The sequence below is a fragment of the Pan paniscus genome, chromosome 1, assembly GCF_029289425.2.
Source record: "Pan paniscus chromosome 1, NHGRI_mPanPan1-v2.0_pri, whole genome shotgun sequence".
Taxonomy (NCBI): domain Eukaryota; kingdom Metazoa; phylum Chordata; class Mammalia; order Primates; family Hominidae; genus Pan; species Pan paniscus.
The window spans coordinates 197518075-197542919 of record NC_073249.2 but is presented as its reverse complement, the minus strand read 5'-3'; the positions used below and the strand labels follow the sequence as shown (position 1 = coordinate 197542919).

The 24845-nt window shown below is 53.2% G+C and overlaps 1 protein-coding gene across 12 annotated transcripts in view; it reads left to right on the top strand.

The window, feature by feature from the left end:
- The window catches only part of PTPRU (protein tyrosine phosphatase receptor type U), a 90128-nt gene that overhangs the window by 63848 nt on the left and 1435 nt on the right, over positions 1-24845 (top strand). For 6 of the 12 annotated variants that reach the window (XM_055095822.2, XM_034959705.3, XM_034959699.3 and 3 more), the window contains 15 exons: positions 3321-3511; positions 4242-4317; positions 4820-4896; positions 6594-6611; positions 10198-10234; positions 10910-11007; positions 11097-11213; positions 12006-12160; positions 14826-14961; positions 15453-15602; positions 17199-17372; positions 20157-20297; positions 22847-22972; positions 23107-23264; positions 24671-24806. In XM_055095822.2, the coding sequence (XP_054951797.1) occupies positions 3321-3511; positions 4242-4317; positions 4820-4896; positions 6594-6611; positions 10198-10234; positions 10910-11007; positions 11097-11213; positions 12006-12160; positions 14826-14961; positions 15453-15602; positions 17199-17372; positions 20157-20297; positions 22847-22972; positions 23107-23264; positions 24671-24806 (1790 nt within the window). The remainder of the gene's footprint in view (positions 1-3320; positions 3512-4241; positions 4318-4819; positions 4897-6593; positions 6612-10197; positions 10235-10909; positions 11008-11096; positions 11214-12005; positions 12161-14825; positions 14962-15452; positions 15603-17198; positions 17373-20156; positions 20298-22846; positions 22973-23106; positions 23265-24670; positions 24807-24845) is intronic. The other 6 variants (XM_034959709.4, XM_034959704.4, XM_055095835.2 and 3 more) reach the window with 3 other exon arrangements.

Below are 24845 nucleotides of genomic sequence, written 5' to 3'. Positions count from 1 at the left end.
CACTTTGGCAACCACCAAATTAGGCCAGTCTTTTCTCTTTGGACCTCAGTTTCCCCATCTGTAAAATTAAGGGTTTGGGCATCCCACCACAATGGCATAACTGGTACTTGATTTGCCATCCAGCTGTAAGCAACCAGAAATCCAGCTAAAATATAGGAATCAATTGCTTTCAGACATTGAACTATAGGCAGCTGAAGACCGTGGTTCCTGAGAGCAGAGAAGCAAATGAGGTGAAGTCATCTTCAAACCATGGCACAGGAAGGTGGAACCCAAGCACAATGGAGCAGCCTCCCTGCCCTGGTTGGGGTTTGAGGAAGTTGAGCTCATCAGGGGGTCCCTGGTGATCCTGCATTCATTCTGCCAGTTAGTTGCTGAGTAGGAATTCTAGGCCAGGCACCGGAGAGGGTTCTTGCTGGGAGGGTCATTTCAGTTGAGCGTTGAAGGATGAGTATGAGTTCATCAGGCAAGAAAAGTAGGGGGAGGAGGAGTTTTGGAGGGAGAAGGACAGCATATGTGAAGGCACAGGGAGTGGGGGCAGGTTATCTAGGCCCCACTGACAGTCCCCCACTGGACCCTGCCAGCTTAGATCTGGGCAGAGATTGGCTTGAAAATGTGGGGAGGGCTGGAGTTGAATAAGCCCCTCACAGCCTCACCCAGAGCAGGAGGAGGGACATGCGTACAGTCGTGCACCGCATAATGAAGTTTTGGTCAACAATGGACCACGTATACCATGGTGGTCCTATAAGATTATAACGGAGTTGAAAAACTCCTGTGACCTAGTGACATTGTAGCCATCATAATGTCGTCATGCAATGCATTATTCACTTGTTTGTGGTGAAGCTGGAATAAACCTACTGCATTGTCAGTTGTAAAAAAGTCTAGCACATACAATTATGTGCAGTACATAATAGTTAATGATGACTGTGTTACTGGTTTATGTATTTAATATACTATTAATCATTATTTTAGAGTGTACTTATTTTTTAAAAAGTTAACTGTAAAACAGCCTGTGGCAGGTCCTTCAGGAAGTGTCCCAGAAGAAGGCACCATTTTCTTTCTTTTTTTTTTTTTTATTGTACTTTAAGTTCTAGGGTACATGGCACAATGTGCAGGTTTGTTACATATGTATACATGTGCCATGTTGGTGTGCTACACCCATTAACTCGTCATTTACATTAGGTATATCTCCTAATGCTATCCTTCCCCCCTCCCCTCATCCCATGACAGGCCCCGGTGTGTGATGTTCCCCGCCCTGTGTCCAAGTGTTCTCATTGTTCAATTCCCACCTATGAGTGAGAACATGTGATGTTTGGTTTTCTGTCCTTGCAACAGTTTGCTCAGAATGATGGTTTCCAGCTTCATCCATGTCCCTACAAAGGACATGAACTCATCCTTTTTTATGGCTGCATAGTATTCCATAGTGTGTATGTGCCACATTTTCTTAATCCAGTCTATCACTGATGGACATTTGGGTTGGTTCCAAGTCTTAGAAGGCAACGTTTTCATAGGTGATGACGGCTACATGTATGTTATTGCCCTTAAAGACCTCCCAGTGGGACAAGATGTGGAGGTGGAAGACAGCGATACTGATGATCCTGACCCTGTGCAGGCCTAGGCTAATGTGTATGTGTGTGTGTGTGTGTGTGTCTTAGTTTTTAACAAAAAAAATTTAAAAAACGAAAAAAAATTTTAAATAGAAAAAAGTGTATAGAATAAAGATAGAAAATATTTTTGTATAGCTGTACTATGTGCATGTCATTACAAAAGTCAAAAAATTCAAATTAAAACATTTCAGTAAGCTAAGGTTAATTTATTATTGAAGAAGGAAAACTATTTTTAAATAAGTGTATTGTAGCCTAAGCATACAGTGTTTATAAAGCTCACAGTAGCGTACAGGAATGTCCTAGGCCTTCATATTCACTTACCAGTCACTCAGTGACTCACCCAGGACAGCTTCCAGTCCTGCAGCTTCATTCATGGTAAATGCCTTATACAGGTGTATCATTTATTATGATTTTTTTTTTCTTTTTTTTGAGACAGAGTCTCGCACTGTCACCTGGGCTGGAGTGCAGTGGCGCGATCTCGGCTCACTGCAACCTCTGCCTCCCAGGTTCAAGTGATTCTCCTGCCTCAGCCTCCCAAGTATCTGGGATTACAGGCTCGTGCCATCATACCCAGCTAATTTTTTGTATTTTTAGTAGAGACGGGGTTTCACCATGTTGGCCAGGTTGGTCTCGAACTCCTGACCTCATGATTCACCCACCTCGGCCTCCCAAATTTCTGGGATTACAGGTTTGAGCCACCACACCCGGCCCATTTATTATTTTTATAGCGTATTTTTACTGTGCATTTTCTATGTTAAGATACATAAATACTTACCATTGTGTTATAATTGCCTACAGTATTCAGTACAAGTTTGTAGCTTAGGAGCAATAGGCTATGCCGTGCAGCCCAGGTCCATGGAGTAGGCTCTACTATCTGAGTTTGTGTAAATACACTCTGTGGTGTTCGCACAAAGACCAAATCACCTAACAGTGCATTTTTTGGAATGCATCCCTGTTGTTAAGCGATGCATAAGTATTAAGTGAGTGAGTGGGCGTGCGTGTCCCAAGGCGGGTGTGGCTATTTTCTCAGTCCCAGGACCTGATCTCCAAGACCAGAGTGGGACGTCCTTGGGAATGCTGAGCAGAACAGCCGGGGATGGGGTGGTCCTGGGGGCTGGGGGGAGGATGGTTTCCCAGGGTGTGTGAGGAGCTGTGGACCTCTCCACCCACTCCCCCACTGGCTGCGGCCCCGCACAGGCTGACGGTGGAACTGCCTGTGCAGGAGAAAGGCGCCTATTCGGGTACCTGGTGTTAATCTGCAGAGGGGTTGGCAGCAGCTGCTAATTTCTGATTTGCTTGTCTTTGAATGGGGGTAATTGCTGGGAGTTGCCAGTGTTCCAGGTTGTTCTCTGGAAGAGGGGGAGGAAGAAGCGGCTGTCATGGGCTCTGCGGAGCGCTGCCTTCTGCAGGTAGCATGGTGAAGCCTCGCTGGATAGAGTGAGGGGATAATGAAATCTAGCCAGGCAGAGCTGCAAGGGCCCTCGGAGGCCACCTGATCTGACCGGCTCATTCTACAGGTGGAACCGAGATTTGGAGGGAGGGAATGTGTCCAGGACCACACAGGGTGGGCCTGGCTAGGCTGCTTGGCTCCAGCCAACAACCCAGCTATCCTTGGCATTGGCTGTGCCTCCCCACCCCCACAGACCCCAGTCTCTCCAGGACCCCCGAGGCTGGGGCATGTGTGTCAAGAACGCTTTTGTCTTTCTCTGACTGCAGGAGACCAGCGCAGCGGTGGGGTCACTGAGGCCAGCAGCCTCCTGGGGGGCTCCCCGAGGCGTCCCTGTGGCCGGAAGGGCTCCCCATACCACACGGGGCAGCTGCACCCTGCGGTGCGTGTCGCAGACCTTCTGCAGCACATCAACCAGATGAAGACGGCCGAGGGTTACGGCTTCAAGCAGGAGTATGAGGTGCACGCCGGCCCCGGGCCAGCAGGATCCCTGCAGAGGCCTCACCTGGCTCTTACTCTCTGTGGACTCTGACCCTGGCAACCCTCAGCCTAGTCCTGGTTGGACCCCTGCTCTGACAGTTCCCAGCTCAACCTTTTTGACCTCGACTCTGACCCTCATCCTAATTTTAGACTGATTTGGTTTTTCACTCTCATGCTAACCCTGATTTGAAATCTGACCTTGAATCTCGTCTCCATCTCTATGTGGACTGTGATCGGGATCCTTATTCTGTCCCTAAACTGAATCTGCCCACTGACACTGACCTTGACCTAATCCCAGCCTGACATTGATCCTGACTGTCATCCTAAGCTCCATTTGAACTCTGGATCTCATTCCACCTCTGTCTGGACTCTGACATCGCCCTTATCCTAATCTAAATCTGACCTCACCTTTACCTTCTTTCTAACCGTTATTCTAAGCCTGACCCTTATTCCAAAATGTCTTTGAACCCTGACCCTCTTTTCCTCTTTTCTTATTTCCATTCCCCCCACATGCCTTGGTTTTGACCCTGGTCCCTGGCTGATAAAAGGACCCACAGTGACACAGTGACTTTATCTCAGGCCCAAGTTCAGCTTGAATCTGGCCCTTATCATCCCACCCCCATCCTGCCTACATCATCCCCACTGAGGGGAAGGGGCCCTATCAGTGAGGGTCCCTCTCTCCCACTGACCACCACTTTTCTTTCTGGTAGAGCTTCTTTGAAGGCTGGGACGCCACAAAGAAGAAAGACAAGGTCAAGGGCAGCCGGCAGGAGCCAATGCCTGCCTGTGAGTCCTGGGGAAGGGCCTGGGGTCCAGGGCAGTGGGTGGGAGGGCATCAGGAGGGGGAGCACAGCCAGGGTGAGCTGGGGCAGCCTCAGAGATGATAGTAGCATTGGCCACCTTTTATTGAGGGCCTACCACACGTCACGCCCTGTGCTTGTTTCATTTATTCCCTTCAATTTCCCTGTGAAACCGGAAATACTATAATCCCTGTTTTACAAATAAGGAAACTGAGGCTTGGGAGATTAAGATTCCTGCTTAAGGTCTCAGAGCCAGTAATTGCCTGAGCAGCATACACTCTTAGGCCTCCTTGACTCCATAGCCCAGGCTCTACCCCCTGGCGTGTCCTGCCTCCCATGGTGCCCAGAGACTACTGGTAAGCCCTGAGACTCTAGGTTCCCTGGCTGCCCTGCCTGTGCCCTATCCCCTAGCCTCCAGGAATCCCTCCCTGACTGCCTAGCTCTGGGCTCCCCAGTTCAGCCCCTGCCCACCTGCTCTGTGTTTACAGATGATCGGCACCGAGTGAAACTGCACCCGATGCTGGGAGACCCCAATGCAGACTACATTAATGCCAACTACATAGATGTGAGTGCCTTGCCCTGTCATTTCTGCAGACCTGGCCCTGCCTGCTCCAGGCTTACTATCCAGGCAGGGCAGAAACCTGTCAGGATAAATCGGGGTTCAAATGGCTGAGTTCGGAGTGCCCCTATCTCTGCAGTCAGTGCCAGGGAGCTCAGAGGAGGGAGGACAGTGGGCAGCAGCTTCTGGAAGGCTTTCTGTAGGCTGGAGTTGGCCTGAGAGATGAGGTGCTTTAGAGAAGCAAAGCAAAGGGAAGAGGCAGACAGCTAGGCCAAGAGGTGAGGAAGGCGGGAGGCATGGAGAATGGAATTCTCATCGTGCACCATGAGGCTGAAGAGGTAGGCAGGGGCTGGATTGTGAAGACCTCAAATGGCAGGCTCAGGAGTGGGGGCTTTTTCCTAGGGGCACCAGGGAGTTGTTAAAGTGTTTTGACCATGATCAGAGTGGTCCTTTAAGAATAATAATGCACATTTATCCAGCACGTACTGAGTGCCAAGCACTGTGCTAAGCACTTTACACCCAAGATCTCCTTTTCTGTAATCCCTCCACCCACCCTTTGAGGCAGTTAGCACCATGACCTCACTTTACAGGTGAGGAAACCAGGGCTCAGAGACGTGGAGCGACTTGTCCCAGGTTGCACAGCTAGTGAGTGGTAAAGAAAGGACTCAAATCTCAGCCTGTCTGTGTCTCTAAAGCCTTTGCTGCTGTGAGGCTGTCCTGCCCCCTGCTGCAGCAGCAGGACTTGGATGGATTGGAGGGAGGGGCCAGAGACAGAGCAGGCAGCCAGGAGGCCTGGGCTTGGGTGTCAAAGAGAGGTGATGAGTCTACTTCCTAGGTGTGGAAGAGGGGCGAGGCGGGACAGGGCCCCTAATCCCTACAGCAAACCAAGTTTGGGAGAGCATCATTTAATCACGTATGAAATATATTTTGAGCACTTCCTTTGTGCCATGCATTGTGCTGGGCACCAGGGATACAGATGTGAACAAGACAGTCATGGCCTCTGCTTTCCTTGAACATATCTATTTGAGTGGGTGAGACAGATAGACATGTTTACAAATCAAAATAACTTCAGATTAGATGAGCAAGTGCAGGCCAGGAGAGAGATCACACAGCTTGAGTGTTACACAGCAGGCTAGTGGCAGAGCCAGGGCTGGTGTGGCGGGCTTTGTGGAGGAAGCAGGGCTTGAGCTGCCTCTGGGTGACTGGAGAGGAGAGGGAAGAGTGTCCCGGGTGAGGAGCTGCCTAAGCAAAGGCCTGGGGGGCCAGGCAGAGCAAGGCACAGGTCTGGGAGCCGAGGTAGTCAGGGCCTCTGGAGGTGGCCTCTCCTCTCCCTCTTCTTCTCCTCCTCCTGGGGCCAGATGTGCCATGCCATGTTTCCCAGAATCCCTTGCTGCCTCCCCCACTCATCCTGTCCCTTGGTTGGAGTCAGGGCCAGGCCCAGCCTGGCAGACTTGGGCAGCTTTGGTGACAGCGGGCCTCTCCTTGGTCTTGCCAAGGTCCCAGTTGGCTTCTCTTGGGCCCTGGCAGGGACATGCCACTCCCCACTCTGTGGCTCAGCCCGGCCCGGCCTGCCCATCTCCGCTCTGCCTGCCCTGCTCACATCGCCCATTCTGGCCACTCCTGTGCTCCGTCCACCTCCATCTGCCCCTGGCCTAATATCTGTCTCTTTTGCTTTGTACTGTTTCCTCACTGGAATCATTAAGATTCGGATAAACCGAGAAGTAAGTATCTCTCTCCCCTTCTCCTCCTCCTCCTCTTCCTCCTGTCTGTCTGACTGGCTGTATCTCAGACTCTCTCATGGTCTCTGGCTGTCTGTCTCTCTGTCTCTGTCCTTCCTTTCTACTTATGTGCCCAGCACCAACCGTCCATTTCAGCAGCCTGGCCAGGGGCCGCCCAGGGCTGAAGATTCGAGAGTGTTCCTATTGTAAGCAGTTCCCTCCCATCCTCCACTGCCTTGAGCAGGGGCAGCAGTGTTGGGGGTGCTTCCCCTGCCCATTCTGCACTGGTCACAACAGTCTGTCACCTTCCTTCCCTGGCTCCGCCATTCCCAAGGAGTCCTCCCTAGCTGCACCTTCTACAGGACCCTTTGGAGGGTGCAGGGGAAGCTGCCCTGGAGGGCCCTGTTTCTGCTGCTTAAGGGTCAAGATCTTGGACAGCCCCAGGTCAGCCTCCTAAAACTACTTTCCCTAGTGTTCAAATACCTTCATGATCAGTTTGCCTGAAACTCAACCCCGACCATTTTACCCTCAATTTAGCCTTAATTTGAATGTTTTTTGGTGGAAGCAGTTTGGATAGTCTGTTTTTAAATATTATGCTTTTTTTTTTTTTTTTTTGAGGTGGAGTTTCGCTCTTGTTGCCCAGGCTGGAGCGCAGTGGCACGATCTCGGCTCACTGCAACCTCTGCCTCCTGGGTTCAAGTGATTCTCCTGCCTCAGCCTCCCAAGTAGCTGGAATTACAGGCATGCACCACCACGCCCAGCTAATTTTTGTATTTTTAGTAGAGATGGGGTTTCACCATGTTAGGCTGGTCTCAAACTCCTGACCTTAGGTGATCCACCTGCCTTGGCCTCCCAAAGTGCTGGGATTACAGGCATGAGCCACCACACCTGGCCCATTTTTTAGCTTTTTAAAATTAAAAAAACTACCCTAATTCATCTAGCTATTCTCTGATTTCATTTCTTTTTTCTTTTTTTTTGAGACAGGTTCTTGCTCTGGAGTGCAGGGGTGTGATCGTGGCTCACTGCAGCCTTGAAGTCCTATGCACAAGCAATCCTTCTACCTCAGCCTCCTGAGTAGCTGGGACTACAGGCGTGTGCTGCCATGCCCGGCTAATTTTTTCCTTTTTTTTTTTTTTTTTAAGAGATGGGGTCTTCTCAGTACTTTGGGAGGCCAAGGCAGGCAGATTGCTTGAGTCCAGGAGTTCGAGATCAGCGTGGGCAACATAGTGAGATTGTCTCTACAAAAAATACAAAAATTAGCTGGGCATGGTGGCTCATGCCTGTAGTCCCAGCTACTGGGGAGGCTGAAGTGGGAGGGTTGCTTAAGCCTGGGAGGCAGAAGTTGCAGTGAGCCGAGATCGTGCCATTGCACTCCAGACTGACCAACAGAGCCAGTCCCTGTCTCAAAAAAAAAAAAAAAAAAAAAAAAAGAGAGAGAGAGATGGGGTCTCACTATGTTGCCTAGGCTGGGGATTTTTAATACATATATACTGTTTTCATAATATTTAATGACTGGTGATTATTTGCTATTTTGTGGGTGCTTTTTCCATTTTGTCTCCTTTTTCTTTTAAAAAATATATTTCTTGGCTGGGTGCAGTGGCTCACACCTGTGATCTCAGTACTTTGGGAGGCTGAGGCGGGAGGATTGCTTGAGCCCAGGAGTTAGACCAGCCTGGGTAACATAGTGAGACCCCATTTCTACAAACAAACCAACAAACAAAAATTAGTTGGATGTAGTGGCCTGTGCCTGTAGTCCCAGCTACTTGGGAGGTTGAGGTGGGAGGATTGCTTGAGCACTGGAGGTCGAGGCTGCAGTGGAGAGACAGTGGCATGGAGCGACAGCAGGAGGGAATTGGGCTAGACGTGGAGAAGTTCCAGTGCTGAGGGCTGAGAGTCACTGGGAGGCTTTTCGTCATTAGTCACTTTGACTATGTTTTGGTCATTTTCGTGGGAACAGTGAGCAGGTATCCAGCAGAATCTCTGAGTGTTTGTCTTGCTATTATCCTCATATTGCAGAGGAGAACAAAGGCTTAGAGAGGCCAAGAGCCTGGCTACTCAGGATGTTTTGAGGCCAGCAATATGGACACCACCTGGGAGCTGGTGATGCATAATCCCGGGCCCCACCCCAGACCTTTGAATCTGAATCTGCCTTTTAACAAGATCCCCTGGGAGATTTATGTCTCAAGAAAGACTGAGAAGCACCTTCTCAGCGCTCAGAGTTACACAGCTACTGCTCGGCATAGCTGTGGCAGGGACCCAGGTCCATTCAACTCCAAGACTCAGATTCTTCACCCCATAGTCAATCGCCTTCTGCCCCAGCAATTCTTGACTTCCATTTGATACACTTGATTCATTTGTATCTTCAAGGATACTGCTTCAGCTTTAAAATAGTAATAGTAATAATAATGGCTATTACTGAATAAGTACTGACTTTGTGCTAGACACAGTGGCAGACATTTAACATACTACTTTATTTGCTCCTCACAACAGCCCTCAGAGGTAAATGCTGTAATTATTCCATTTTATAGACATGAAAATGGAGGCATAGAGAAATGAAGGAGTTTTTGCTCAAAGGCACACAGCTAGTGAGAGGTAGAGCTGGGATTTGAACCTTGGCAGTCTGGCCCCTGGGCTCCTCAGGCCTGGGAAGTTCACGAGACCGGAGGAGTTGCTGGGAGCTGTGTTGAGGGTGTAAACTTGAGGTAGGGGGCTGGGCTAGTTTTCTCAGCGCCAGCCCTGCAGTACTAATTCCCCTTTCCGCATTGCCCACATTGATGCCCTTGGTATCTGGTGAATTCTTTTGCTCAGAAAGATGAGGCCTTGTGGCAGGACCTCATGGGTGGCTGTGGCCCTGGGGTGGCTTGTCGGAGGGCAGGTTTCTCTCCTCAGCTTGGGGGCTCTGGGGATGGAGGATGAAGTAGCTCTTGGCCTCTCTCTCGTGGGAGGTGGTACAGGTAAAGTGCTTAGCACAGTACGTGACCATAACAGGGTCATTATTATTGATCTTAAAGATTTTAACATTTTATCCAAGGGCCATGAGTAATGTCTGTGCCCATATACTTCCATCCTGAAGCCCTCATCTAGGCCCCCCACGCTCTGAGTGACTGAGGAGTAAGGGGGAGGGGTACTGTCCATTCTGGTTATCCCAAGTGTGGGGGCTAAGATAACTGACAAGCTCTGGTTATCCCACGTGTGGGATCTGGGTTGATTAGAGCTTCTGGAACCCTGGGAACAGGGCAGGGCCATCGGGGACTCTGTCTCCAAACAACAGCCTGGCTGAAAGCAGATGCCTCTCTCCACTTTATGGGTGGGGGGTCCCTCTAGGCACATAAAGGAGTCATGTCCTCCCTGGGGTTGCACAGCCCAGGTTGGATTAAGCCCACGACTCTGGCGTCCCAGCTGTACTTCTCCACTTCCTTGGGGACCTGGGGGGATGCAAAGTCATCCTGCTTAGGAGGTCCTAGGGATGCGAGGGAGCAGTTCCCTGGTGGGGTAGGGGTTCTGCTGCTGGGAGGGGAGGGTAGAGGAGGTGTGAGGGAGTGAGGGGCTACTCCCTGGGGTCTAACCGTGCCCTCTCCTCCTGTTCCAGGGTTACCACAGGTCAAACCACTTCATAGCCACTCAAGGTACCTGGCACCTCTGCCCACATGCGCCTTCCCATGTGCCTCCCAGCGTGCTGGAATGCCCTCAGCTTGCCTTTCTGCCTCCCCTGCTGATCCGCTTGATTCCTGAATGTCTCCCCACCGTCGCCATATTCTGGCTCCCTGCTTGTTCATCTGCTCCCTATTCTGCTGGATCTCTTGGAATCTGGCCAACTACCTTTGTCCCCTCTTTGTGTTTGTGTCTCCCTGATGTGCTCAGTCCATCTGTTGCTCCTGGTCTACCTGCCTGTCTCCAAAGTGGTGTCTGTAAAAGGGCCAGCTGGGCTCAGGCCTCATGGGTGTGGGTTGGGCCTCTCGGTCTGGTGGCTGCCTGGATTCTTCTGTTTGCATCCCTTTCCACGACTGTCCATCTGTCTGTCCCTCCTGGACACTCATGCCATTGCCCAACCATCTGGTCCTCCTCCAGGGTCCCATTCAGGATGAGCAGGCTCTTTAGCCAGGCCCTCTCCTGATGCTACCCAACCTCAGGGCCCTACAGGCATGCGTCAGCTGCAAGCTGGGTGTTGTGGGCAGCATGAAGCCCCCGTTGGGGCTCAGGAGGCCTCCTGGCCTGGGGTGTGGTGCTGGATGGTGCTGGATGTGCTGACCTGGGGTGGAGACCTTGTCTCAGGGACAGGCACCCTCTGCCTGCATCCCCAGGGCCGAAGCCTGAGATGGTCTACGACTTCTGGCGTATGGTGTGGCAGGAGCACTGTTCCAGCATCGTCATGATCACCAAGCTGGTCGAGGTGGGCAGGGTAAGCCGGGCTGCGGGGCGAGCTGGGGCGCATGGCAGGCCAAGGGGGCAGCGAAGAGCCCACTGAGTCCCGTCCTGTGGGGCCTCCAGGTGAAATGCTCACGGTATTGGCCGGAGGACTCAGACACCTACGGGGACATCAAGATTACGCTGGTGAAGACAGAGACCCTGGCTGAGTATGTCGTGCGCACTTTTGCCCTGGAGCGGGTGAGTCTCCCCACCGCCTGTTCCCTGCAGAGGGAGCCTGAGCAGGGATTAGAGCCCACTCCCACTTCCCCCAGCCCTGGGAGCAGGAGGGTGAGGAGCGCACCACTGCCCATCCCAGCAAGGAAGCTACTTGGTCACTGTTGGCTGGGAGCACTCTAGAAGGGCAGGAAGGTCACTGCCTTTGTTGGTGCCCATAGGAAGAAGCTGAGACAATGAAGGGGGTGACAGTATCTGCCAGGTGCTGGCTCCTACTCTGTGCTGAGCCTGTTATAAATATTGTTTCAGTCCTGGAAAGCTCCGTGTGATTAGCCCAGATACAGAAAGTGAGGCTCAGAGGGCTTATGCCAGGCAGGAGAGGCCACATAGTCAGTGGCTGGCCGGCGAGTCCTGTCCACGATCCCATTTGATCTGCTCTGTAAAGTCCTCAGAGGAAAGATAGTTTTTTTTCCTTTAAATTAAGACCCTGGGAGTCAAAATGATATATGTTTACACAACAACCTGGTGGCAGAGGTGAGTATTTCACAGCCCAGGTTTAGGCATCAGGCAGACCATTGTCCAAATCCTGCATGTTGTTGGTTTCTCTAACCTTGGGAAAGTGGTTTCTCCTCTTTGAGCCTTAGTTTTCTTGTTTGTACAATGGGACATTAATACCTACTTCATCAGTAAATTGATCATTGGGATTAGTTGAGATTATACAATGAGATGCTTACTGCAGTGCCTGGCACACAGCAGGTGTCTAATGGTGACAGATGCTGCCAGGGACTCTGATTATTATTCCCATTGTCTCCCCAGAGAGGCTACTCTGCCCGGCACGAGGTCCGCCAGTTCCACTTCACAGCGTGGCCAGAGCATGGCGTCCCCTACCACGCCACGGGGCTGCTGGCTTTCATCCGGCGCGTGAAGGCCTCCACCCCACCTGATGCCGGGCCCATTGTCATCCACTGCAGGTGGGGGCACCGGGAATCCCAAGGAGAAAAGGGGCCCTTCTCCCTGGGAAGTTGGGCTTGGGGTCAGGTTGGTTCAGGATCTGTAGTGGGGACCAGGCCTGGGTTCTCCTGCTTAGAGACGGAGTGCAGGAGGGAACGACCCCCAAAGGCCCTGTCCCCTTTGGCCTTTGGCTCTGAGGTTGGCATCTTCATGTGCCCCCCAAGACCTGTGAAGCCCCTTGACCCAGGTGCTGAGGAGGCACTGGAGATAGGGAGGGGCCTCCGGGCCGGTGAGGCGCCAGGCACGATTGAGTTCTGCCTGCTTTCAGTAAGCAGCTTTTTGTTGCACACCTGCCGCGTGCTAGGCCTGGCCTGGGGGTGGGAAGGACTTCACTTCTCTCCACCAAACCCAGTGGGCCTTGCCTACCCCTTGGCCTTCACACCTTCTGCAGACCCTGACTGGCTCCCGTGACCCCAGCTGCCCCTCCTCTCTCTGCTTTCTCCCTGGCTCCACATCTTTCTCTTGCTTCTTAAATGGGGACCCAGTACGCTGTCCTGGCCTGCCCTCTGTCTCCCCCTGGAGAGCGTAACCCCCAACCTTTGTGGCTTTGTCCATGGCCTCTGTGTCTCATTGCGGTTCCTCTACTGTGTTCTTATCAGCTCCCCAAATGCCACACGGTAGAGTCGTCCTCCCTGCCCTGCCACCTAAACCAGCTTCTCTTTGATTTCTTTAGGCCTCTTTAAGATGCCATCTTTTAAAAACAAAACTTTATTGATATATAATACACTTAAAGCAAAGTGCAGAAATATGTTTAAAAATATGAATTTTCATAAACTGAGCACACTTATGAAAAAACCAGCTCTACTGAGATTAAGAAACAGAACATTGCCTGGGCACAGGGGCTCATGCCTGTAATCTCAGCACTTTGGGAAGCCAAGGTGGGAGGATCATTTGAGGCCCAAAGTTCGAGACCAGCCTGGGCAACATAGTGAGACCTCATTGCTACAAAAATAAAAAAATTAGTGGGTTGTGGTGGCACAAGCCTGTAGTCCCAGCTACCTGTGAGGCTGAGGTGGGAAGTTTGTTTGAGTATGGGAGTTCCAGGTTACAGTAAACTGTAATTGCACCACTGTACTCCAGCCTGGGCAACAGAGCGAGACTCTGCTTCTAAAAAAAAATTTTTTTTTAAAGTTAAGAAAGGAGCAGAACATGAACAGTTCCCAGAAGCCCCCTTGAACCCGTTTCTGGCCTGAATTCCCCCATCCCCAGTCCCAGAGAAATCACTATTCTGACTTCTAAAGCGCAGTTAGTTGCACATGTTTTTGGACTTGTCATAAATGGAATCATACAGCATGTGCTCTTTGCTGTTTGTCTTCTTTCCCTGAGCCTTAGGTTTGTGAGGCTCGTCCACAGTGGATCATCTTCCATCAAGTGAATAAATGACAGTGTGTTTGTCCATTCTGCCATGATAGGCATTTGGATTGTTTCCAGTCTTAAGCTATTATGAGTAGTGCTGCTAAGGACATTCGATCGTATGTCTTTTGGCCAAGAAATGTATTTCTTTCTGTGTGGTATGTACGTAGGAGTAGAACTGTTATCTGTGTGAACGTTCAGCTTTAGGAGATATTGCTGAGCAGTTTTACAAGGGGGTTGTGCTAAGTTAAGCCCCACCAGGGGTATATGGGGTATTCAGTTGCTATATGTCCTCGCTAGCACGTGGATGCCACTGTTTTCAAACCTGAAATCTTGCTGTCATCTTTGTCCACTCTCTTTCCCCCTCAACTCTGCACAACCTTGCGTGAGGACAATGATCTTGATGTGCCCCCAGTCAAGTTAGGGAGACAGCCACATAAACAATGACCATGTAGCAGGAAGAGTGTTTTATTGAATTAATTAATTTTTTTTTTTTTGAGACAGGATCTTGTTCTGTCATCCAGGCTGGAGTGCAGTGGTGTGGTCTTGGTTCACTGCAACCTCCATCTCCTGGGTTCAAGCGATTCTTCTGCCTCAGCCTCCTGAGTAGCTGGAATTACAGGCACGTGCCACCACACCTGGCTATTTTTTGTATTTTTTGGTAGAGACAGGGTTTCACTATGTTGGCCAGGCTGGTCTCGAACTCCTGACCTCAAGTGATCCACCCACTTCAGCCTCCCAGAGTGCTGGGATTACAGGCCTGAGCCACCGTGCCTGGCCACAAAGAGTGTTTTAATAAAAACCTGCCCACGTTGCTTTGGGAACTCAAAAGAATGACATCATCCTGGAAGGGTCAGGGATGCTCCCGTGGGTATGTGAATGGGTATGAGTGTGTGGGCTTTTCAAGGATGTGTAGGAGATTTGGTGGTTTTCAGGAGGAAAGAACATTCTTGAATTAGCTCGGAGGATCATCATTCCTGTTCTCTCCTAATCTAAGTTGCTAGGTTGAGCCAGTGTCACCTTTGCATTCTCCCCACCCTCTCTCCTCTCCTTCCCTGAGGCCCATCCCATCTCTGTCCTCTAGCACATTTCACTAGAGCTCTTCCATCCAGCAGCCTGCGTCCTGGCTCCTTACTCGGGGAGGGGCAATCATCTCTGTGTCCGTGTCCCCTGTATGGTGTAGACATGGCCAGTGCCCTCCTCTCTTCTTCTCCTTAGTCCCGGGCTTCCTCCCCAAAGCTCTGACCTGGTCTGGGGCTGCTCTCTCTCCAGCGCGGGCACCGGCCGCACAGGTTGCTATATCGTCCTGGATGTGATGCTGGACATGGCAGAGTGTGAGGGCGTCGTGGACATTTACAACTGTGTGAAGACTCTCTGCTCCCGGCGTGTCAACATGATCCAGACTGAGGTGCGGGGACCTGGCCCTGTCCCCACCATTACTTCTAGGACTGGAGTTTCTCGTGAAGGATCCTGGAGCCGGCAGAGCATGCCCAAAGGGTGTCCTGAGGCTCTTGCCTTCCCTCAGATCATCCCTGACCTTGGGCCGCCAACTGCATAGGGTTATCCTGAACTGCTCCCCTGTGTTCTGTTGGGTGGGGTCAGACAACCGGTCCTGTAGCTGACATACCTGGGATTGCATCCTCAGTGGATGTGTGACCGTGAGCTGTCCCCCACCTCTCAGAGCACTCACAGAGTTGTTATAGGGGGTAGGGATGAAATAGGAGATAAAGGGGCATGTCCATGGAGGTTGTTTCAGGTAGGCTTGGTCCAGCCTGTAGTAACATGGTTGGCCTCCACCTCAGGACACCCTGCTTCAACCTTGAGCTTGCTTAAGCCCCATCACCACAGATCTCCAGCTTCTAGGCCCCTCCTCGGCCTCATTCTCATCTCCTGTTCCAGGAGCAGTACATCTTCATTCATGATGCAATCCTGGAGGCCTGCCTGTGTGGGGAGACCACCATCCCTGTCAGTGAGTTCAAGGCCACCTACAAGGAGATGATCCGCATTGATCCTCAGAGTAATTCCTCCCAGCTGCGGGAAGAGTTCCAGGTGGGGGATGAGTGCGTGTGTATAGGTGTGTGTGTGTGTGTGTCTGTGTGTGTGTTGGGGCGTCCTTAATACTGCAGGAGTCATTGAGGGCCAAGAAGCAGGGACCAGCCTGAGGCCACAGCTGGAGGGACAGAGCTGAGCTACCAGGAAGGACTTTGGGACAGCGGAAGATGGGGTGCATCAAAGCAGTTAAGAGCCCAGGCTTTGAAGTCAGATAAACCCAGGTTCAAATCCTGGCTTACCTAGTTAAGAGCTGTGAGTATCCTTGAACAATTCCCTTTACCTCTCTGAGCCTCAGTTTTGTTACCCAGAGAAGAGAAGTAGTTAATATGTCCCTTGGGGTGTTTGTATTCATTGGGATTCTTTTGGTTGTGAGTGATAAAAATCCAGCTTTTGTAACTGAAAAGTCTGAGGATCGTGCAGCTTCAGTTGTAGCTGGATCCAGGGGCTCAGATGATGATGCCAACAGGTGGTTTCTGTCTGCCTTGGTTCTGCTCTCCTATTTTTGGCTTCATTCTCAGACCTGCACCTGGCCGCCAGCAGTGCTGGGCTCCCATCATCTCTATTGTCTGGTGACTTAGGAAAAAGGCGCTTGCTGCTCCCAGCATCCCCCCAACAGTCCTAGATCAGACTTTCATGTTCCCATCCCTGGACCAGTCACAGGTTGGAGAGGTGGAGCTCACTGATTGCCCCTGGCTCTGGTCACATGCCCAAGGCCTGGCTCTTGGGGCAGGACCAGCCTCACCATATCACATGGCTGAGATGGGAAAAGGCTGGTTCTCCAGAGAAGCCTGAGAGCGATCATTGGGTGGCAGAGACCTCAGAAGTCCCCTCCACTCCAGGGTTCCTGCAGTGGCTCAGCAGGATGGCACGTGCTGGGGACCTGGCACTTCTCACAGGAGGTGCAGGGTTCCCGGAGGAGGGTGTCAGGCTTTGGGGATCATGATAGACTGTGGTTCCCTGTGAGGGATCTCCAAGAACAAGAGAAAAACTGAGAGCCCCTGGGTCTGGATGCGTGAGGTGTGAAGGCATGCGGGCGGAGGAGATGCCCTGGAGATCCAGGTGTGATTCAGTGCCCAGTGCTTAGGACTTCATTCTGTTCAGACAGGGCCGTGACCAAGGAACGTGACCGCCTCTCCACGTGCCTGGAGTCCGCTTCTTGGAGGGCGTGGGGTTTCAGGGGTTGCCCCAGTGAAGGCACTGGTCAGCTAGTAAAGATCCTCACTGTGCCCGTGTGTGCCGAGCTCAGCCTAGTGCTTGTCATGATCTCACTTTGGCCTCCCAGCAGCCCCATGAAGTAGGCATATTACTTCCCTATTTCACAGTCAAGGAAACTGAGGCTGAGAGATGCAGTAGCTTGTCTGAGGTTATGTGGGTGGCAAGGAGGTAGACTCTGGTCTCTAGAGCTCTATCCAGGCCCTACAATGGCCTAGAGACAGGGAGTCTGGCTCCGTGCCCTCTACCCTTCTCTCTGGACCTCAGTTTCTCCATCCATAAAATGGGATTAGTAACTCAGTCCAGCCTCCTTCATGGGGATGCGAGGAGGCCCAGCAAGCCCTGGACGTAACTCTCTGTCCCCACCCCCGCTCCCTGTAGACGCTGAACTCGGTCACCCCGCCACTGGACGTGGAGGAGTGCAGCATCGCCCTGTTGCCCCGGAACCGCGACAAGAACCGCAGCATGGACGTCCTGCCACCCGACCGCTGCCTGCCCTTCCTCATCTCCACTGATGGGGACCCCAACAACTACATTAATGCAGCCCTGACTGACGTGAGAGCTTGGGGTGGAGTGGGCTCTGGGGCTCCCCTTCCCAGCGGCATCAGGGAAGGTCCAGGGGCCACGGGAACAAAGCTGAAGGCTCTGTTGGGGGGACCCCTGCCCATTCTGGGGAACAGGCCTGTGTGTGACCCTCCTACTCCTAGGGAGCTTCCATTCAGGGCATTCAAGCCAGTGCCCCCCACACTCTGCCTCAGTGGGGTCTGGTTGTGGAGTTCAGGCAGGGCTGTCTCCAAGATTAGGCCCAGCAGAGCCTGGGGTAGGATGAGTGATTCAGGGGACTTTGGCTGGGGAGACCTCGAGGGTTTGGGGATGGAACTCGAGACCTGATGTCTGGAGGCAGGGGAGCTTGTCCTGGGGAGAATGAGCTGGAGTCTGCTCCAGGACCAGGCCTGGGACAGTGATCTCTGGCCCCATTCTTCCCTGGGTGGGCATGGGCCCTCTGAGGGCTCAGGAGCCTTTTAGAAGTCTCTTTCCCTGCTCTAAGCTCAGGGGCTCTGCCTCCTTTACTGAGGGTTGCAAGCAGCGCAGGAGATGGGTGCTGGCATTTTAGGCCCCTGCTAAATGGCTCCAAGATGCTGCTGTCTGAGGCGGGAAGGGTCTAGGATTATTATCCCTATTCCTCTGCCACACTGGAACCAGTTCAGATATAGACACAGGAGACACACGGGTGGAGATCATATGTTATAGATAAAACTGGAGATGGAGTTTGAGATGTGTGGCCAGTTGGTGGGCCGCTCCTTCACCCCTCCCCGATATAGCCGTGCAACCGCAGGCCACCCCTCCCCGTCAGGGACTGGCCTTTACTGGCAGGGAGCAGGAGCAATTGAGTGCACACTTTCCAAGGGTAGGCTGGCCTGGAAAAAGAGGAAGGAGTGGAGCCAAGCAGCCTCGCTCATGGGAGGAGTGAGTGAAGGATGGGCCAGGGCCAGGTGTGTCACTGCTGCGTCTCTCCACGCGGAAATGAGGGATGCCGATGGGGAAGGTTCTCCCATAGCGGGTAAGAGGGAGATGGGCTTTTTGCGGCCTGATGCCTGGCCAGGAACTCCTTGGCAGGACAGTGCGGGGGACAGCGGGGTTTCTTTAAAGAGGGTAACCACCCAGGGGGCTTCCGGGTGTCAGCTGAAGGGGAGGGGAAGAGCTGCCCTAGCCACTGATGAGAGAGATGTGAGGGGCCCATCAGTCACTGTCACTCAGCTTGGTGGATGGAATGTGTGTGCCCACATGCTCGCCTGGGGACATCTGGCCTGCTGAGGGGTCAGGGGTCCTGGAGGGGTGGCATGTAGTACTGGGAAGATCTTTGAACTAAACTTAGGAAGCTGTGCCCTCCCGCCCAGCCCCCTCCTTGGCCTTGGTGTGCCCATCTGCACATTGGGGGCCTGGAAAGGAGACTGTCTGAGGGTCCTGAGCTGGGGCTCCCTGGCCCTGATGGGTGGGTTATCACGTGGAAAAGTTCTGAGACAGCCCTGTCCCCTCCTGAGGTCCTTGATGCCTCTGACGTCTGACCCCAGCCAGGCAGGTCCTATTGGCTTGGAGCCAGGAGGCCCCATTTCTCAGACAGGCCCTGAACTCGTCAGTGAGGGGCCAGCTGGAGTCTTTGTGGTGGTCAAGTCTGCAAGGAGCCCTGTTGGGCACCCAGGCCTGCGTTTTGGAATCTGGCTGGGCCTGGCCTTGAGGAGTTGTTAATCATGAGCCTTCAGAGAGTCCTGGAGAGAGATCGCTGGGGGACCAGGGGGGCTCTTTGTTTCTCTGCACTGCACCTTGCAGGATTACAAAGGGCAGATCAATATTTGGTTAGGGCCCAAGTTAGGGTCAAGGCCAGAAGAAGCCAGACAAAGACCAGGGTCATGGGAGCTTGTGCCAGCCCCTAGGTCAGGAGGAAGACTGGGGGTCAGGAGAAGACCTCGGGGAAGGGAGAGGGGACATGGCACAGGGTGGGGCAGGGCAGGTCACCAGGGGAGCCTGGGAGCTAGATCTTTAATGGGAGAAGGCCGGGTGCCAGCCCCCCTGGCAGGACGAGGGAGCAGTGAGCAGCGTCGGGGCCTGTCACTGCCTGGAGAGCCTGGGGCCCCAGACCCTTCACTTATGGAGTTGGAAGGGACCTAGAGATTTATTCAAAATATTTATTGAGCCCCTACAGGGTTCTGGGTGGAGACCATACCCTAGAAGCTCTGCTCTCCTGAACCTTGCTTTTAGCAGGTGGAGTGGGATAGTCAGGAAATATACAATGAAATGTCATCAACTGGAAATTTCTACAAAAACAGCCAGGCAGTGTTTAATGTGGATTTGGGGTGTGTGGGGGGCTATTTTTGATGAGGTGGTGGGGGAGGGCTTCTTTGAGGAGGTGATAAGTAAAGACCAGAAGGAAGTGAGGGAGACAGCCATATAGACATTTGGGAAATTTGGCCTAGGCAGCCAAAATAGCAGATGCCGAAGCGCGGAGGCAGGGAGTAAGTGCGGAGGCAGGGAGTAAGCTCGGCCAGCCTCTGCCTTGAGCTCAGCCTCATGCCCAAGCTCCCCTCGCCATACCTTTGGAAACTTTTGCTGTTTAGTTCTGGGGGGTCATGGGCTTGGTCCCCAGAGGCCTGGGCCCACCCTGTCAACCCAGGCCTCAGTGTGCCAACCAACATCAGAAATGGTCCACTGGAGGCAGCCTGGTCCTGTGGGGCACAACTGTCCAACTCAGGGTGGGCAGTGCGGGAAGACAGCCTGGGGCAGAGGCTCAGCCCAGGCCAGGGGCCGGGAACAGGGCCCTGCTGAGTTCCGGTTTCCCTGCAGAGCTACACACGGAGTGCGGCCTTCATCGTGACCCTGCACCCGCTGCAGAGCACCACGCCCGACTTCTGGCGGCTGGTCTACGATTACGGGTGCACCTCCATCGTCATGCTCAACCAGCTGAACCAGTCCAACTCCGCCTGGGTGAGGCCTCCACTGGCCAGGCCAATGGGCCGCCTGCTGCCCAGGTCCTCTGTGTATTCAGGGCCATGGTCCCCAAAGCCAAAAGTTGGGTCCCAGCTCTGCCATCTATTTATTGTGTGATGAATCATACACCTTCCCAGAGCCTCAGTTTCTTCATCTGTAAAACAAGGGTGTCAGATGGGAGATCACTAGTTGCTCTTTTTCTTTTCTTTTTTTTGAGACAAGGTCTCACTCTTTTGCCCAGGCTGGAGTGCAGTGGCGCGATCACAGCTCACTAAGTTGTGCAGCCTCGACCTCCTGGGCCCAAGCCATCCTTCCACCTCAGCCTATCGAGTAGCTGGGACTACAGGCTGCATCACCACAGCTGGCTGATTTTTTTTTTTTTTTTTTTTTTTTTCCAGTAGAGACAAGGTCTCACTGTGTTGCCCGGGCTGGTCTCGAACACCTGGCCTCAAGTGATCCTCCCACCTTGGTCTCCCAAAGAACTGGGATTATAGGCATGAGCCACTGCCTCTGGCCACAGTTGCTCTTTATTGGCCCCCTGCTAAGCCAGGGACTGCTTTGCACTCATGGTCTTATTTAGAATCTATAATGACCTTGGAGGGAAGGCTTCAGTGAGAAAATTAAGACCCAAAGAGGTTTAGTGCCTTCTCCAGGGCCACATGGCTGGGGAGGGGCAGAGCTGCGCTCCCCAGCCTCAGCTGCCTCATTCCAGAGCTTCTGCTCTTTTAGTCACTCCACTAAAGCGCCCATCACGGGGGCCTCCGAGGTAGAGTACAATTCAAGCCTCCTACTTTCTGACTGTTTGATCTAGGGTAAGTTGATTGACCTCTTTTGAGTTTTACTTTCCTTCTCTTTAAAATGGGGGCCATCATAGGACCTGTTCTTGTGGGGTTATTGTGAGGACCAGGTCAGCTGTGCATAGGATATGTGGCACTGCTGTGTCTGCTGCACAGTAGGCATGTGGTATGTGGCAGGGACAAAGATGATGAGGGTGACAGTTGTATCTGAGATTGGCCCAGACACTCGTTCAGTGACCTCAGCCTGGGGGCAGCCCCTCTGACTCCCCTGTTTCCCTTTGGACCTCCCAAGAAGTACAGATACCCAGCCTTCCAGCCCTGCCTGACCATGTGCTTTAGGTCTCTGGACCCCTTCCCACCCCAGCTTTCTGCTGGGCCCAGGGGGCTAGGAAGATTTGCTGTAAAATGAGTACAACAGCTTCTTAATGGCCTCCTTGAGAAGATTGCATTAACTGGGCTCTTTATGAGTCAGGCACTTTGTGAAAATGACCCAGGACTACAGGATAATGGGCCTCAGCCCTGGTGCAGCAGGAACCATCCTTGCTAGGGTAGAGGGGAGAGGCCCAGAGGGAGGCTCACAGAGATGTGGTTCACTGGGCACTGATTTGCTCATCTGCTCAAGCAATTTTGCCCATGAACAGCTCCCTGCAGTGGGCAGGGAGGAGACAGAGGGAGAAGAGACACAGCCCCTCCCAGATCTCATGGTCCAGGAGGAAACAGGTAGAAAAACTGATAGTGACAGCACAGAGGGAAAAGAGCTATGAAAGAGCTGGCACAGGGACAGAGAAGTCCGGGGGATCATGTATTGGCGATGGCTTCCTGGAGGAGGTAGTGTCTGAGCTGAGATGTGTGGGAAGGGCAGAATTAACTAGGTGAGGAGGTGGAGGAAGAGTGACCCGTGGAGAGGGAGCAGCCTGTGCAGGGTTCTGAACGCACAGGGTTGCCAGGACCTGAGGCAAAATGAGGAAGGTGGTGTCCTCCTGTCCTGGGCTGTGGTCAGAGGGGATTGATGAGCACGGTGTCTTTTTGGGAGAGGATGGGAGTCATTTTACCGATGGAGAAACTGAGGCCAAGAGAAAGGAAGAGCCTTTCCTGGGCTTCAGGCAGAGCTGAGACTAGAAACTGAGGCTCAGGATACTTAGCCTGGAGGATGTGTGTGTGTATTTGTACGTGTGTTTGTGTGTGTGAGGTCATAGGGCTGTACCTCCTCTGTCCCTCCACAGTCTGGAGTCTGGGAGGGGGTTGTATTTAGGACCCTGACTCCATGGAGGGGTCCTGGGGCAGAAGTGGGGGTACTGAACTGTGTTGCAGCATCAGGGACACCCCACCTCTGTGAGCTGGTGCTGAAGGGCAGAGGCAGTGAGAGAGAAGGCTGGGGGGAGGTTCTGGGGTGGGTGGGAGTGATCCAGGCCTATTCCTGGAAGCAGGCAGCCTCATGTAGGAGCGTGTGAACCGGTTAAGGTGTAGCTTTCTAGCTGCACAGCAGTAGGCATCAGTGCAGTTTGCAAAGGGTTCATCTTGGCTGATCTGAACGTGTCAGTGCAGAACGCATTGGGGCAGGTGGGCCTTGCAGACTGTGGGCGATTGGTGGTGATTGGGGGGGCTGCTGAAGGTGAGTCTGGAGTGAGTGGGTGGGCCAGGGTTCGTGGGAGCCACAGGGCAAGTGTGGAGCCCTTGGGGTGGGCATGGCTGTGGGGTGAGCCCCGGCCAGGCTCTACTCAGCTCTCCCCTCTCCGTGCTCATGCCCAGCCCTGCCTGCAGTACTGGCCAGAGCCAGGCCGGCAGCAATATGGCCTCATGGAGGTGGAGTTTATGTCGGGCACAGCTGATGAAGACTTAGTGGCTCGAGTCTTCCGGGTGCAGAACATCTCTCGGGTGAGTGGTCTGAGGAGCCCCAGGGAAGGACCCTGGGTGGTGGCTGGGGCAGCTTTTAATGACCCTCTGTGTCATCAGGGGCCCCTGGGACCCTGGTGCTCATGTCCCCCCTGGCTGGCTGCCCCTGTCCCCAGTTGCAGGAGGGGCACCTGCTGGTGCGGCACTTCCAGTTCCTGCGCTGGTCTGCATACCGGGACACACCTGACTCCAAGAAGGCCTTCTTGCACCTGCTGGCTGAGGTGGACAAGTGGCAGGCCGAGAGTGGGGATGGGCGCACCATCGTGCACTGCCTGTGAGTACCTGCCCTGCGGGAGGGCAGGTGGAGGGGTTGGGGAGCCAGGGGCAGAGGTCCAGTCTGAAAGGGTGCCAGCTTTGGCTGGACTGCAAAGCTGGCACCGAAACCCCTGGGCTCTTAGATGGCTGTGGCCAGGATGCTGCCCAACCAGCCAAGGCTGGCCCTGGAGGAATCCAGTGAGTTTCCAGGCTATAGACTCAGCCCTGAACAACTGCCCAGTATCCTCTGTATGATGTCTGACTTTGCCAATTTAATTAGAGTCCTTGGTCAGAATTTTTTACCCCATGAGATTGTGGCACACTTTTATGCCAACAGAATTCCAGTCTTTGTTCATGCATGCACACATGTGACTTTTTCCATCCATCCATCCATCCATCCATCCATCCATCCATCCATCCATCTGCATGCCCCATTCATAAGTTCATGTATTCACTCATGTCTGGGTGCAGTCACTCCTTTGCTCCCCACTTTTTCATGCTTTCAGCACTTACTGAGCCTTTCGAGTGGCAGGCTGGGCCTACTGGAAGCTGGTGCGGAGCTGAGTCAGTCCGGGTCTGGCCCCCAGGGGTTTTGGTTCTGGTGGGAAAGACCCCTGAGAAGGGGAGTGAGGGCTGCATCAGTCTGCCATTCCCCAGGAGGCACCCCACACGGGGAGTCACAGGGAAGGAGGGAGAGGCACGGAGGGGATGGAGCTCTGTGGGAGGCTGTGGGTTTGACTTGGGGTTTGGGTACGTTTGTGCCTGTGTGCCCACATTGCCAGGTGGTGACCAGTCTTCTCAGCATTCCTGTTCCACCTTGCTCTCTGGGTACGGGCTTGCTGCTCCCCCGCCCTTCTTTGTCACTGTCTTTGTCTCTCCGGGTGTTTCTCTTGGAGTGTGTCTGGCCTCCTTTCTCTCAGAATCCGCAGTCTGTTTCGCCTTGAGAATATGTCTTCTGAGATGTCTTAGCCTCTGATCCTTCTTAACCTGGTCCTGCTCCTCCCTCTGGGTTCCCTAGCCCCGCCCCTTACCTCTGGGTCCTCTGCCCCGCCCTTCTGAGTTCCCTAGTTCTGCCCCTCACCTTGGGCTCTTTGGCCCTCCTTAGTTTCCTAGCCCCGCCCCTCACCTCTGGACTCTTTGGCCCCTCCTTTCTGGGTTTCCTAGCTCTGCCCCTCATCTCTGGGCGATTTGGCCTCTTCCTTCTGGGTTCCCTAGCTCCGCCCCTCTCCTCTAGGCTCTCGGGCCCCTCCTTTCTGTGTTCTCTAACTCCGCCCCTCACCTCTGGGCTCTCTGCCCCACCCTTCTAGATTCCCTAGCTCCGTCCCTCTCCTCTAGGCTCTCTGCCCCTCCCTCGTGGTTCCCTGGCCCTTTTCTTACCTTCAGGTTCCAAGGCCCCGCCCCTCAGCTTTTGCATCTCTCATTCAGAAACGGGGGAGGACGCAGCGGCACCTTCTGCGCCTGCGCCACGGTCCTGGAGATGATCCGCTGCCACAACTTGGTGGACGTTTTCTTTGCTGCCAAAACCCTCCGGAACTACAAACCCAACATGGTGGAGACCATGGTGAGGGGCTGTGTCCCGTGCCCAGCCACTTCCACCTTC